The 15,852-nt window shown below is 42.5% G+C and overlaps 1 protein-coding gene across 1 annotated transcript in view; it reads left to right on the forward strand.

Annotated features, from left to right (window-relative positions):
• The first annotated feature begins 1,014 nt into the window (after positions 1-1,014).
• The window catches only part of PANK2 (pantothenate kinase 2), a 37,679-nt gene continuing 22,841 nt past the window's right edge, over positions 1,015-15,852 (forward strand). The window contains exons 1-2 of the mRNA XM_032859432.1: positions 1,015-1,134; positions 1,244-2,000. Coding sequence (XP_032715323.1) covers positions 1,015-1,134; positions 1,244-2,000 — 877 coding nt within the window. The remainder of the gene's footprint in view (positions 1,135-1,243; positions 2,001-15,852) is intronic.

The raw sequence follows: 15,852 nt of genomic DNA on the forward strand, positions 1-15,852 counted from the left end.
TTCTCAGGAATCCAGGCTCTGTCATTTTTTAAGCTGTGTGTCTCCAGTTAAATTGCCTCATCATCCCAGTGTTGCTTAGAGGATTAAATGACATGTAAAGGCACTCTCTACACTGTAAAAACAAACAAACAAACAAACAAACAAAACCCAAACTACACAGGTATTTCAGGTGTTGTTTTGCTACTGGGGTTCATCTTGGGAGTCCTGGATGATGATGATGATGATTCTTCAGAATGACCTATCAGAACTCACAGCCTAGGATGAAAGCTCCCTCAGGTCAAGGAGGACCACATTGCTGGGGGGTAGAAAGAAAGATGGGCCTCACTGGGTGCTGAGATTTAGAAGACTAGCTACAGGTGTTCTTGGTTCTTGTAGGATTCATCTGGGGTGGCTTCTTGCAGGAGTTGCAATTTCCAGAGTTTGGATATAGGATTTCCAGAGTTATTCCTGCAGTGAGGGGAAGCTAGTTTGGAATAAGCGGTTCATTTTCTTCAACGAGCAAAAAAACTCATCTTTCTTTTCAGCCGGCTACTAGCAATCATTACGGGAAAGGTGAAGAAAATGAGGGCTATCACCCAAGGGACAATACAGTGTCCTGGGGTAGGCACTTAACCAATAAGTAGCAAGCAGGAAAAACACAGTCTCGCTAAACTTGATGGAGTGAGGGAGTACCCTGAGGATACATTTCAGGCTGGGGTAACCTTGGGAGAAGGGTTGGTTGGTAGGGCCTTTGGTTGCAGTGAGTGGTTATCTCAGGGCTGGAGGTGACTATGTTCTCGCCCCCACCCCCCAAAAGGGAAGATGATGATTAACGCGCACACACGTGCACGCACACGCCCCTAATAGGCTTCAAGGCAGCCACCAAATCCTTCTATGTCCCTCCAGTGCGCCGCACAAAAAAGGAGTCCAGACTGTCCTTCAAAAAGCCAACCCTACTCCCCGGCTCCCACACCCCTTCCTTCAGCACAGGCGGGTGGCGAAGGGTTTGTAACCCACCTCTTTCTGCCAGTTGCCATGGAGACCAGCCCTAGTCCTTTCATTCCTTCTGGTACCGGGAACATTTCTCCAACGCAGACGGAATGGAGGGGGCTTAGCCCAGACACGCCCGTGGCGGTGCTGGGGGAGAGAGTGGTGGTAAAAAACATAGCGCGGAGGAGCTGGCGGCCTCGAGGGCAGCGGCGGAACCAGGCCGAGGGACAAAGGCTAAGGTCAGCCGCGGTTCAAGCCCTTCTCTTTGCCAAAGTCTGGCGGCCAGACGCTGGGGGGCCCACTGTTGGGCTGGAGAAGGGTGCGGGCCGGGAGAGACCGGACGCAGCAGCGGGGCGGGACGCTGGGGCTGGGGAGCGGACCGGTCCACCTGTGCGGGCGGGTGCGCTGGCCCCTCCACCCACACGTCCATTGGGCGGTGCCGCCATCACTCTCGCCTCAGCAACACCGCCTTCCCCGCGGCCAAGCCCGGGTCCCCTCCCCCGCCACTCTCCGCCCCGCCCCGCCCCGTCCTGGGAGCCTTTCATTGGGCAGAGGCGCTGTCGATCCGCCTCGAGTGATGGAGACGATTGGACGCGAGGCCTTCGGGCCGCCCCCAGCCTATTTGGATTGGTTTGCTGCGCGCTGGCGCAACGGAAGAGGCGGCAGGCGGAGGGTGCGCTTCTGCTTGGGTTGCACTGCCGCGGAGGAGGCGACCAGGGACCCGGCGCTGGGGGGCTGGCTCGGGCGGCAGCGGTGGCTGCTGCGGATGGGAGCGGGCCGGCTCGGCGTGCCCATGGAACGCCACGGCAGAGCGGCCGACACCTCCTCCTCTTCGGCGGGGGAGCCGGCGCCCGAAGGGCCTGATGGGCGGCGGCGGGAGCTGCTGCGGCGCCGGGCAAGCAGCGCCTCGGAGCCCCCCGTCGGGGCCTCGGCTTCGGCGGAGGGCGTCAGACGAAGCCGGCCCGGCTCCTACAGCGGCGCCCCCTCGGTCTCCCGCCAGCGCGTCGAAAGCCTTAGGAAGAAGCGGCAGCGTAAGTGCCCGGCGGGTCGTCCTCGCGGCTCGCCCTGCCCCCTTCCGGCCCGGCCGCCGTTTTTCCCGCGCGCTGGCGCGGGGACAGTGCCCTCGCACGGTGGTCCCAGGTTGGTGCATGGGCTGGCAGCCGACTGGAGGCCTCAGGTCCAAGCTCTGGGGATCGGGGTTCGGCCCCCGCCCAACCCTCTCGCTCAGTGGACCGCGCTTCCCGGTTGTGGGATTGGAGGGTCTTTACCCAGGACCCTTTCTCCCTCATTTTAGCTCCTTGGGGATTTCTTTGCCCGCGAGTCACGTGATTTTATCTTCGAGAAGGCTTCTTTTGACTCTTCCACCGCCTCCCCTCCCCCTAAGTCCTCTGAATCGCCAGTGTCTGCCTGTCTTAGGTTTCCAGAGAGCTGTCCAAGATGTCAGATCCCTTTAATCTGAAGATTTCGGGCTTCCTGGGAAATGGTTAACGGGCCCTAGAGTTGCTGCAGGCCTAAAATTGGATTCCGTGCTCCGTGCACTTAAGCTTTGGCTGCTTTTCTTCCCGTGAGAATTAGGGTCATGTCTCACCCATATAGCTCTTCTGTTTTCTTTGCATCTGTTTGCTGATACGATTCAGGACTAGCATTCTGGGCATGAAGGCTTTTTCTTTTGAGGGAATCTCGCCTTGGCAGTTGCATATGATTTTTCCGGGGAATCGGTTTCTCCATTTTATTATCCGGCTTCATTTTCTGCTGATAACCTAATACAGATCCCCCCCCCCCCCCCCCCCCCTTTTTTTTTTTTACAGGTCTTCAGTTCAGGTCCTCTGGCAACCATTGCTACTGTTGAAAGTATCCACTGTCTTAATACTCTGATAAGAGCTTATCATATAGTGACACTTTACATGTGGTTAGATTCCCCCCCCCCCGCCCTAAATTTCTCTTTTAGGAAGTCAGCTTGTTTTAAGATTATTTATTTATTTATTTGAAGAGGGGGCACAAGTAGGCAGAGTGGCAGGCGGAGGAAGAGGGAGAAGCAGACTCCCCACTGATCGGGGAGTCTGATGCAGGACTTGATCCCAGGACCCCTGGGATCATGAGCCGAAGGCAGTCACTTAACCAACAGCCACCCAGGCGCCCCAGTCAGCTTGTTTTAAATGCAGATTATGAGAGTGAGGGAAAGTGGCAGGGTGAGTGTGAGGTCTTTACTGGATGCTTTAGTCCACCTGGTTTGCTTTACCTTTATCTTCTGTGATTTGGATGATTAAATATTAAATGTAGCCCTCTTTCGCTGTGAAAAGTTTGGGAGTCTCAGTTATTTTGTCTTTGTCTATCTTCTTGAAAGAAATTTGAAAAACAGGTTAACTGCTCTCAACCTATACCATTTCTAGAGCCAATTACTTGGTTTGTATTTTATTTGAGAAGCATCTGATTTTTAAGTATTGTACAATGTTAGTTCCTTACTGGTTTCGTACTACATCATTACAGATGGATGTAAAATCCAGGGATTCGGCAAATAAGAATCCCAGCCATGTAGCCAACCGTTTTTAGACCATTGGCCATAAGGATCTAAATAAGTATTGTATTTTGGGTGTTTGCAAGGGTCAGGCACTCTTCTTAAAATTTTTAGGCATTCTTCCGAGAGCTTTAATAACTTCTTCGTACTCATAACTGAGGTAGGTGGTAGTATTCCATTTTACAGATGAGAAAACTGGGGCACATTTGCCTTGTGTAAAATGGCTTGTGAGTGGTGGAATAGAAGTGTAAATTCTGGAAGTTCAGCTTCATACATCCTCTTAACCACTATGCTTTATTGAATTATTTTCAGTTAGCTGTTTCTTCATTGCTGTGAGTTCAAGCATTATATCCATCTTTTGTGTTCAAGGCTTACTTAAGGTGAAAATTTCTAGCTCCTTTGGAAGTACTTCCAAATATTGAGTATAGAAATGACCTTGGGAGTTAAATGCAGATTCCTGGGGTCCATCTCTGTTTGAATCAGAATCTGGAGAGGGTTCTAAGAAGTTGCATTTTAAAACTCATATCATTTAGGTACAGGTGGCTCAGAGACAGCTCTGGAAAACTCTGGTTTAAACGGTCTTGGGTGCTAGGAGTGGCATGTAAGGTGGTTTTGAGATGTCTTTTAAGGAACTAAGACCATTATTCGTGTTGTACGGCTTACTTTTCAATTTTTATGTTTGATGCTTGTCATGCTCTCCTTTACTGCTTTCTCTGATAAATCATGAAAAGCCATTTCAGGTAATGAGACCTGCCAAAGAAATAAACAAGGTATTGTTCTTTCTTCCATTTATTTTTTCTTTTATTATCCAGTGGTGCTCCTGGTTAGATGGAGAGAGAGCCTGTTGATTGCTGAACCCTTCAAGAATGGTTTTAACTTTGAGAGAATTCAGTGAAGACTAAATCTCTGTATTTATCTTTGGGGAAGTTGGCTATAGGGTAGTGCTGCCTTTCTTTTAAGGTTAGCCCACCTCCTTCTGATATCCTTATACTACTTGTCTAAAGGAGACTAGTCGTCATTTGAAACAAGAAGGAGCTACTCAGTTTATTTTAGGAATCCTTGTGGTCCTGACTATAATCTTGTACGCATGTTCCCTAGAGCAGTGTGATTCTCAAACCTGTTCTCATCCCAGACTTACATAGGCATTAGGGATGAGGCTAGGCATGTCTGTGTTTAAGAAGTTCTTCAGAAGTTTTAGATTAGATGGAGTATGTCTCACAGGACTAAGAAATACCAAGTAAAGATTGATCTAAAATGATGGAAACAAAGATGCTAATGATGGTTATGTACTGCTTACTTGTGTTAGACCTTGTGCCAAATATTTTATAAACATATCATTTAAGTCTCCCAACTATCCTGTGTAGTAGTTTTTTTTTTTTTTTTTTAAATCCTTAGTTTCCAGATGAGGAAGCAATGTCAGTGAAATTTGTCCTTTGTCCAAGGGTGTATAGTGAGTTAATAACAGAGCTGTCTTTTTTTTTTTTTTAAGATTTTATTTATTTATTTGACAGATCACAAGTAGGCAGAGAGGCAGGCAGAGAAAGAGGGGGAAGCAGGCTTCTCGCTGAGCAGAGAGCCCAATGCGGGGCTCGATCCCAGGAACCTGAGACCATGACCTGACCCGAAGGCAGAGGCTTAACCCACTGAGCGACCCAGGTGCCCCAACAGAGCTGTCTTTTGATTCTAGATGTCTGACTTTAGACCTAGTGTTCTTGACTTTCCCCATTTTTGAGTGAGGGAAGTTATGTGCAGTGTAACCTAGAGCAGTGGTTCTCACATGGAATCACTCAGAAGCTTAAAAAAAAAAAAAAAACCCTTCAGGTCTGCAAAAAGGTCTAAGAAATGCTTATGTTTAATTTTAAAAATTTCATTGAGGCTTAGTTAAATACAGCAAAATGTCCAATTTGACGAATGTATACAGGCATGTAACAAGAGAACATGCATTTCAATCAAGAGTCCCGGATGTACAGCAGATGTGTAGGAGGTGTGGGAACTTGGGATGACAGTGTCCCATGGGTGGGGGGGACAAGCTGGATCTTTGAAGGTGACTCTCAGGCATGGTGTAGCATGCCAGTGAAGTCGTGGGACATGCTGCTTCTGGATTCATACCATTCATGGAGTATCTGTCCTTAACCGCCATTGATCTGGAAAATAAAGCTTTTGTTTATAGCTTGACAATACTAGCCTGGCAGGTGGATTGCTTTTCCTTGGCTTTTGGGGAGCATCAGTATTGGCAGGACGGAATTGGTGCTGGGGCCCTGGGAGATTGTTCCTTATTGTGTTCAGTGTTTCATCCTCAGCTGGGGAGTTAGGGAAGGCTGCATGTTAGGAGCTCAGGAAAAAAGATTTCGGTTTTTTTGTAGCCTACTTTTGAGAGACAGAATGGGAGAGGATGCTTTTTAACCTCTTTATGAACTTTAAATCTAAATGAAATCAAAGTAAGCCCTTCATTTTGGATATATAACATGTGCAGCAGTAAGCAGGACCTAAAAATAGTCCAGTTATGTAGCTGTGTAAAATGGTACAGTATGTTATTTTAGGGGCTATATGTGTGAATCATGCGTTTAGGTAATATAATTGTTCATTGTTGGCATCCCCGCCCTCTTTTTATCTAGGGGAACCCTAGGTAAGAAGTGATGTATGCTTTAAAATTTTTTTTTGCTTAAACACATGTTAAAAGGAGAGAGAATGAATACAATATACTTGTAGGCTGTTAGAGAGGACTTTTTAGGCAGAAAAGAATAGTTATTTGAATGGTCATTTAAAAGACCAGTGATGTTTTTTGGGCTTACATTTATGACCTAGTGAGCATTTTTCAGGTTCATGTCGTTGAGGTATCTTAAACTTCAGGCACTGTTCTTTCTCAGTTTATTGTGTTGTTCCTCAGTTTATGTCAGCAAGACTGACTAGCTTGTGAAAACCCCTTTTCTAAATAGTGTCTTAAAGTTTGCTTTCTGAAAGTGGGAGCCATCTTTAGTTTTTTTTTTTTTTTAAATTTATTTATTTGTCAGAGAGAGAGAGAGAGCGAACGAGCACTGGCAAATGGAGGCAGAGGGAGAAGTGGGCTCCCCGCCGAGCAAGGAGCCCAATGTGGGACTCGATCCCAGGATGCTGGGATCATGACCTGAGCCGAAGGCAGCTGCTTAACCAACTGAGCCACCCAGGTGTCCCCATCTTTAGTTTTTAGTAGTTTGCTAGGTTTCATGTGTTTATATTTCCTGAACATAGAGATTATTATTGAGTCTGCTGGTTTGATAATATATAATATTTTTTTAAGAATTAGGGAAGATGTCCTAATTTAACTTAGTCTCCAAGTTAAAACTATTTTAAATAAGAATAATTATTATTAAAGTATGTCTTTTAAGGTGAGGCCAAGGATTGCTGCCTAGACCAGCCTAGAGGTTTGGGTTTGCAATTCTTAACTAGATGTGGTCTGGTAAAGATGTCGTTCGTAATGGGGAAAAATTGAGCACACTTTTATAAACCGTTTATTTCCTATTGGAAAGCATTTCAGTTGTTGAAACTCATTATGAGACAGACATGGTGCTGCAGATGGTTTTACATAAATAATCTGTGAGGGAGCGCTTAAATTCTTTCTGGAAGCTTGTCCTAAAGCAAGTGTGAATTAGACTGAGTACCTTGAGGCCTTAATATCAGGAAATAGGTTAAGGGTTGCAAACCCACTAAAATATCTGTGAAAATCAATGGAATGACTCATGAATTAGAAGTGATAAATAGGTGTTCTGTTGGTGAGATACAAAGACTGATGGTATAGCAAAAGTTCATTTTTCTGTGACTTTTCCCAGCAGAAGCACAGTGTTCTGAATAAGGATTGGAAAGCTTATTCCAGTTTTCATTTTATTAGGGTATCTGGGGCAGTCTTGCAGTCAGTGATAGGAATCTAAACCCCTTTGGACAGGGTGAATATTTAGAAATAACAGAATTCTGTGGCCTGATGCAATTCTCTCAGCCATTATGAAAGAGCGTGTGTCTAATGAACCTCCCATGCTTCTCAGGGTTTCTCTGTTCTTGGATATGTAAATGGTTCAGTGAGTAGTACCCAGAAAAATCCTGAAGCCGTTAGAGGTTATAATAAACATATGAACTGAGCTTTGCTTAAGACTTCTTATTTTTCTTTATATATTGTTGATCTTCCTGATTTTTTTTTTTTTTTTAATTCATGTGAGACAGCATGAGCAGGGGAGAGAGGGAGAGGGAGAAGCAGACTCCCTGCTGAGAAGGGAGCCCTGATGCAGGGCTGGATCCCAGGACCCGGAGATCATGACTAGAGCCGAAGGCAGGCGTCCAACCATGTGAGCCACCTAGGTGCCTCCTTCCTGATTATTTAAAATATTATTTTTATTAAACTGCTTTTTAACTTTATTTTCATGTTAACTCAAGAATATGTGTTCTGTGCTCTTAGGTTTGTATAGATATTGTGGAAAGAGGCTTGTTGAAGGTTTTAGGAAGTCTGGATTTGAGTCCCACCTCTGCCTTTTCTTGACTGGGACCTTGGGGCCTTTTGCACTTCTGTTTTCTTCTTGTTGTTTTGTTTTTTTGAGGGGGGGTGGGTGAGGAGGGGCAGAGGGAGAGAGAGAATCTTTTTTTTTTTTTTTTAAGATTTTATTTATTTGATAGAGAACTCACAAGTAGGCAGAGAGGCAGGCAGAGAGCGGGGGGGTGCGTGGGGTGGGGAAGCAAGCCCCCTGCTGAGCAGAGAGCCCGATGTGGGACTCAATCCCGGGACCCCGAGACCATGAGCAGAAGGCAGTGGCTTAATCCACTGAGCCACCCAGGCACCCCGAGAGAGAGAATCTTAAGCAGGTTCCACGCCCTGTGCAGAGCTGGACGTGGGGCTCACTCCCAGCACCCCAAAATCATGACCTGAACCAAATCAAGAGTTGGTTACCTAACTGAGCTACCCAGGCACCGCTACACTTCTATCTCTTAATCTGTGAAGTGGGATGATTACAATATTTGCCTTATATGGTGTTGCAAGCATTAAGCTTATACAGTTAAATGCCTAATACAGTGCTTGGCTGTTAACAGTCGATCATTTAAAATATAATAGCCATATATTAATGCTTTGGTTTTTTAATCTAAGGAAATGGGAGTAAAGCTTAATTTAAGGACTAATCCATAGGTCTTAGACGTCCACACCTTCAGATTCTAATATTGTTAACGTGATATGTTTGTTGATGGCATGCTGTGTCTCTGCTAAATGCGATGGTGGTGGTGATGGTTAAAGGAATGGTGCTGCAGATAGGAAAACAGGAATCAAATCTCCTCGCTTCCATCATATCCAGTGTTGTTGTGTGCTTGGGCGAAGAAACTTTTCCTGTACATGCCAGGGACAGACTTTGCATGACTTGTGCCCAGTTGGTTTAGGCTTGTCACTGGCAGTGGAATTTTTGTAGGTGTAAAAAAAAGTTCAGGACTATCCCTGGGACCGAGGTGGAACGGCTGCTGGGGAGTCAACCACAGCGTTCTCTTTAGGACTGCATTGACATTGTTAGATTAACTTGGGGAGAATTGACATTTTAGTAATATTCAATATTTTCTGCTGGAACAGGTTAATCCTCTTTCACTGCTATGATTTTCAGTATACGATTTTAATAGTGATAGTACATACGTAGTATTATGATTTATTTCTAAGTATTATATGTGACATTTTCCATGTCATTTTCTTGTTGGGTTTTTCTTACATAGGAATAGCTATTGGTATATATGTTTTTTTAATCCATGTACTTAAAATTTTTTATATTCTTTTATTTTAATCGAGTCTTTTAATTTTTATTTCTTTGGAATATATTGAGGTAATTTCCTTTTTTTTTTTTTTTAAGATTTTATTTATTTATTTGACAGAGATCACAAGTAGGCAGAGAGGCAGGCAGAGAAAGAGAGAGGAGGAAGCAGGCTCCCCGCGGAGCAGAGAGCCCTATGCGGGGCTTGATCCCAGGACCCCAGGATAATGACCCGAGCCGAAGGCAGAGGCTTTAACCCACTGAGCCACCCAGGTGCCCCTATTGAGGTAATTTCTAATGTGAAAACCATCTTTTGCCTTACTGAGAAGAATCTTTGTTGACCACTGTGTGTTACTCTTAGTGCATAAGTGGATTTTGTTGTCTAATAATTTAATGCATTTTATTGTGAGATACTTCTATTTTTGATATGAGGTTAGAATAACTTGGGAATCTTTTTAGATTTTTTTCTGTACTCTAGAAGCTCTTCGAGGTTTGGCTAGAAACTATTAGGGACTCCTACTTTCTTGTTCTTGTTTGGGTGGCAGATCTTCGATACCTTTTTAAAATTTTCCAGTGCTTTTGATTTGTGATTTTGATCTTATTTTGAGCCACTTTTTGTATTCCATTTTTATTGCTAATTTTCTGTTTAGTGAACTTTTTAAAACATTTTTTTTATTTGAGAGAGAGGGAAAAATACAAAAGGGGGGAAGGGGCAGGGAGAGAGGGAGCTGAGTAAGGAGCCTGGTCCCAGGACCCTGAGATCATGACCTGAACTGAAGGCAGATGCTTAACCAACTGATTCACTCAGGTCCCTCTGTTTAGTGTACATTTCAAACATTAAAATTGTATATTGTCCATTTGTACAGAATAGTATGCTTGCACAGTCTCTGGTTATATACTTAAAGACTTATTTGAGAGAAAGAGGGCTGGAGTGAGTGCTATGAGTGGGGGGCTTGAAGGGGCAGAGACAGAGGGAGAGGAGGAGAGACAGGGAGAGAAGTGGACTCACCACTGTGTGCAGAGCTCAACAGGGGGCTCAGTTTCATGACCCTGAAATCATGACCTGAGCTGAAATCAAGAGTTGTTCTCTTAACTCTGAGCCACCCAGGTGCCCCATGACTATTTACTCTTCTTCTTTACCTTTCTCCCTCCCTCCCTCCCTCCCTTCCTTCCTTCCTTCCTAGGAAAAGTTGGATCTAGATATACTTAACAGAAATTTGTTTGTTTTAATGACTTTTTCAAAGCTTGATTTTCATTTATCAACTCTCCTGTGGCTTTGCTCTTGATGATGTTTTTCTAATTTCATTTACTTGTTGCTTTTATTTTTAATAATGCCCTTCTGCTTCGGGTGCTTGGTTTGTGTCGTCGGTGGAGTGCCCGGCTCTTGGTTTCAGCTTGTGTCCTGATCTCAGGGTCATGAGATTGAGCCCTGTGTTGGGCCCTGTGTTCAGCATGGAGTCTGCTTGAGATTCTCTCTCCCTCCCTTTTCCCACTCATGCGTGAGCTTGTTCTTTCTCACTGCCTTAAATAAATGAATAAATCTTAAAAAAAAAATTCCCTTCTGCTTATTTTGGGTCTTATTCTTTATCTAGCGTTTCATTGTATGTGACATTTGCTTTTATTAAGGTTTCTTCTTTTTTTTAATCCATTTAAAATCCATTTAAAGCTAGAAATTTCCCTTTGGATGCCACCTTGGGTATATCCTATTGATTTTGATACATACTGTTCTTATTGTCATTTGTTTAAAAGTTTGTTTTGATTTCCTCTTTAATTTCAGAGTTAAAAGAAGTTAAAAGAATTTCAGAGTTAAAAGAAATCTCTCCCAGGTGGAGAGATTTAATTCTTTGTGTTTGCTGGATTAATTTGTAATGTTGAAGTATTGTGGAAAGCAAATGATCTTTGGAATTTGAGGTCCTTTAAGTTTGTGCCTTTAGTTTTTTGTATTGTTTATGGGTGTTTGAAAAGAAAGTATATATATTTTTTGATACAGTTATTTATGTTTCATAGTTCCACCTTATTAGTTTGATAGTTAGATCCTCTGTACCTTTATTTTGTGTGTGTGTGTGTATGTGTACAAATTTCTGTGTCATTCTCAAGTTATCGTGTAGATTTATCAATTTCTTCTTGTTAGTATTTTTGATGCATTTGTTAGGGTCCTGTCAATTCTGCTTTTATGTACATGGTATAATTTCATTTTGTTCTCTTTTAATGCTTTTTGTTCGCTTGAGTTCTTTTTAGTGTGCATGTATTATATTTACTTTCTGTTAACATTTGATTAATACAGCAGAGTAGCATTGTTCAGACATCATTTTGGTTATCCAAATTCAAGTATATAAATGTTAGAAGTCAGTTAAATAAATGGTGCCAGTGATTCTACCCAACAAATTGGTCATTGAATATATAATTGCAAGTGAATATAGGATGGGAGTGGTGAATCCTATTTCCTTGGTAGATTGCTGTTTGGAGGGGCACATCTCATGTGAGTGTTAAATGCAGTGCTGGTCTTGAAACATAAGGTTTGACTTGAACTATACCATGGTTCCTAAATGTAATTCACCTGGTATATCAGTCTCCAGTGAGGTGCTTAATATTTTGATATGAACACTTTTGTTTTTAAAAGTTTTTATTTATCTATTTGACAGAGAGAGGGAGAGAGCACGAGAGAGGAAACACAAGCGAGGGAGTGGGAGAGGGAGAAGCAGGCTTCCTGCTTTTCCTGCAAAGCAGGAAGCCTGATGTGGGGCTTGATCCCAGGACATCAGGACCTGAGCTGAAGGCACATGCCTAACTCCTGAGCCAGCCAGGTGCCTTGATATGAGCACTTTTGATTGAATGCTCTTTTTCATCTTAAAGCACAATGGACTCTGTTGTGGGTGTTTTGCCATTTATTTTCCTTCAGTCTACTTGTCATCTTTTTTTTTTTTAATTTTAACTTTAATAGAAATTTTATTAGTTTTTTTTTTTTTTACCATAATTACAAACTATGCCTGATGTCTTTTAGAGTTTAAATGAGAGAATATTTTTTATACATGAGACCCATTTGGTTAATAAATAGTATAAAGTATTAACGAATTTTAAAAAATATTTATTATTTTTGTAAATTAACACATAATGTATTATTTGTTTCAGGGTTACACGTCTGTGATTCATCAGTCTTACACAATTCACAGCACTCACCATAGCACATACTCTCCCCAATGTCCATAACCCAGCCACTCCATCCCTCCCACACCCCCAGCAACCCTCAGTTTGTTTCCTGAGATTAAGAGTCTCTAGGTTTGTCTCCCTCCTGATCCCATCTTGTGTCATTTTATCCCTCCCTACCTGCCATGACCCTCCGGCCCTGCCTCTCAAGTTCCTCACATCAGAGAGATCATAGGATAATTGTCTTTCTTTTAGTGACTTACTTTGCTTAGCATATTACCCTCTAGTTCCATCCATGTTGCAAATGCAAGATTTTTTTTTTAATGGCTGCATAGTATTCTAGTGTGTGTGTGTGTGTGTGTGTGTGTATAAAAAACATCTTCTTTATCCATTCATCTGCTCATGGACATATAGGTTCTTTCTATAGTTTGGCTATTGTGTAGGTTTTTTCTATAGTTTGGCTATTGTGGAGATTGCTGCTATAAACATTTGGGTCCACATGCCTCTTTGGATCACTGTGTTTGTATCTTTAGGGTAAATACCCAGTAGTATGATTGCTGGGTCGTAGGGTAGCTCTATTTTGAACTTTTTGAGGAAGCTCCGTACTCTTTTTCAGAGTGGCTGCTCCAGCTTGCATTACCACGAACAGTGTAGGAGGGTTCGCCTTTCTCTGCATCCTCACCAACATCTGTCATTTCCTGCCTTGTTAATATTAGCCATTCCGACTGGTGTGAGGTGGTACCTCACTGTGGTTTTGGTTTGTATTTCTCTGATGGTGAGTGATGTGGAGCACTTTTTCATGTCGGCCATCTGGATGTCTTCTTTGCAGAAATGTCTGTTCATGTCTTCTGCCCATTTCTTGATTGGATTATTTGTTCTTTGGGTGTTGAGTTTGATAAGTTCTTTATAGATTTTTGGATACTAACCCTTTATCTGATATGTCATTTGCAGTTATCTTCTCCTATTATGTCAGTTGTCTTTTGGTTTCGTTGACTCTTTCCTTTGCTGTGCAAAAGCTTTTGATCTTGATGAATTCCCAATAGTTCATTTTTGTCCTTCCCTCCCTTGCCTTTGGCGATGTTTCTAGGAAGGAGTTGCTGCAGCTGAGGTCGAGGAGGTGGCTGCCTGTGTTCTTCTCAAGGATTTTGATGGGTTCCTGTTTCACATTGAGGTTGTTCATCCATTTGAAGTCTATTTTTGTGTGTGGTGTAAGGAAATTGTCCAGTTTCATTCTTTTGCATGTGGCTGTCCAATTTTCCCAAGAACATTTGTTGAAGAGACTTTTTTCCATTGGACATTCTTTCCTGCTTTGTTGAAGATTAGTTGACCATAGAGTTGAGGGTCCATATTTGGGCTCTCTGTTCTGTTCCATTGATCTGTGTGTCTGTTTTTGTGCCAGTACCGTACTGTCTTGATGATGACAGCTTTGTAATAGAGTTTGAAGTCTGGAATTGTGATGCCACCAGCTTTGGGTTTCTTTTTCAACATTCCGCTGGCTATTCGAGGTCTTTACTGTTTCCATATAAATTTTAGGATTATTTGTTCCATTTCTTTTATTTTGATAGGGATTGCATTAAATGTGTAGATTTCTTCAGGTAGCATAGACATTTTCACAGTACTTTTTTTTTTTTTTTAACAAGATTTTATTTATTTGACACAGAGAGAGTGAGAGATATCACAAGTAGGCAGAGAGGCAGGCAGTGGGGGGAAGCAGGCTCCTTGCTGAGCAGAGAGCTCGATGCGGAGATCGATCCCAGGACCCTGAGACTATGACCTGAGCTGAAGTCAGAGGCTTAACCCACTGAGCCACCCGGGCGCCCCACATTTTCATAATATTTGTTTTTCCCATCCATGAGCATGGAACGTTTTTCCATTTCTTTGTGTCTTCCCTAGTTTCTTTCATGAGTGCTTTATAGTTTCCTGAGTATAGATTCTTTGCCTGTTTGGTTAGGTTTATTCCTAGGTATTCCTAGGTTTTGGGTGCAGTTGTAAATGGGATCAACTCCTTAATTTCTCTTTCTTCTGTCTTGCTGTTGGTGTATAGAAATGCAGCTAATTTCTATACATTGATTTTATATCCTGACACTTTACTGAATTCCTGTATGAGGTCTAGCAGTTTTGGAATGGAATCTTTTTGGTTTTTCCACATAAAGTACCATATCATCTTTGGAGTGAGAGTCTGACTTACTCTGTGCTGATTCAGATGCCTTTTATTTCTTTTTGTTGTCTTACTGCTGAAGCTAGTACTATGTTGAATAGTAGTGGTGATAGTGGACAGCCCTCCCATGTTCCTCACCTTAGGGGGAAGCGCTCAGTTTTCCCCATTGAGAATGATATTCGCTGTGGGTTTTTCATAGATGGCTTTGATGATTTTGAGGTATGTACCCTGTATCCCTACACTGTGAAGAGTTTTGGTCAAGAAAGGAAGCTCTACTTTGTCAAATGCTTTTTCAGCATCTATTGAGAGTATCATTTGGTTCTTATTCTTTCTTTTATTAATGTATTACATCACATTGATTGATATGTGGATGTTGAACCAGCCTTGCAGCCTACTTGGTCGTAGTGAATAACCCTTTTAATGTAGTGTTGGATCCTACTGACTAGTATTTTGGTGAGAATTTCTGCATCCATGTTCATCAAGGATATTGGTCTGTAATTCTCCTTTTTGATGGGGTCTTTGTCATCTTTGTCTGGTTTTGGGATCAAGGTAATGCTGGCCTCATGAAAGGAGTTCGGAAGTTTTTCTTCCACTTCTATTTTTTGGAATAGTTTCAGGAGAATAGGTATTCTTCCTTAAATGTTTGGTAGAATTTCCCTGGGAAGCCATCTGGCCCTGGGCTCTTATTTATTGGGAGATTTTTGATGACTGCTTCAATCTCCTTACTGGTTATGGGTCTGTTGAGGTTTTCTGTTTCTTTCTGGTTCAGTTTTGGTAGTTTATATGTCTCCAGGAATGCATCTATATGTCTCCAGGAATGCATCTATTTCTTCCAGATTGTCAAATTTGCTGGTGTATAGTTGCTCATAATATGTTCATAATATGTTCTTATAATTGTTCTTTGTATTTCTTTGGTGTTGGTTGTGATCTCTCCTCTTTCATTCATGATTTTATTAATTTGGGTCTTTTTTCTTTTTGTTAGTCTGGCCAGGTCAGTTTTACTAGTTCTTTCAAAAAACCAGCTCCTATTTTCATTGATTTGTTCTGCTGTTCTTTTGGTTTCTATTTCATTGATTTCTACTCTGGTCTCTATTTAGTATTTCTTTTCTTCTGTTGGGTTTAGGCTTTCTTTGCTGTTCTTTTCTCCAGCTCCTTTAGGTGTAGGGGTAGGTTGTGTACTTGAGACCTTTCTTGTTTCTTGAGAAAGGCTTGTATTGCTGTATACCTTCCTCTCAGGACCACCTTTGCTGTGTCCCAAGATTTTTTCATTCTTTAGTAGGATGCTCTTTAGCCTCCATGTATTTGAGTTCTTTCCAGCTTTC

Source organism: Lontra canadensis, unplaced genomic scaffold (assembly GCF_010015895.1).
Source record: "Lontra canadensis isolate GAN:19392208 unplaced genomic scaffold, GSC_riverotter_1.0 scaffold16, whole genome shotgun sequence".
NCBI lineage: Eukaryota > Metazoa > Chordata > Mammalia > Carnivora > Mustelidae > Lontra > Lontra canadensis.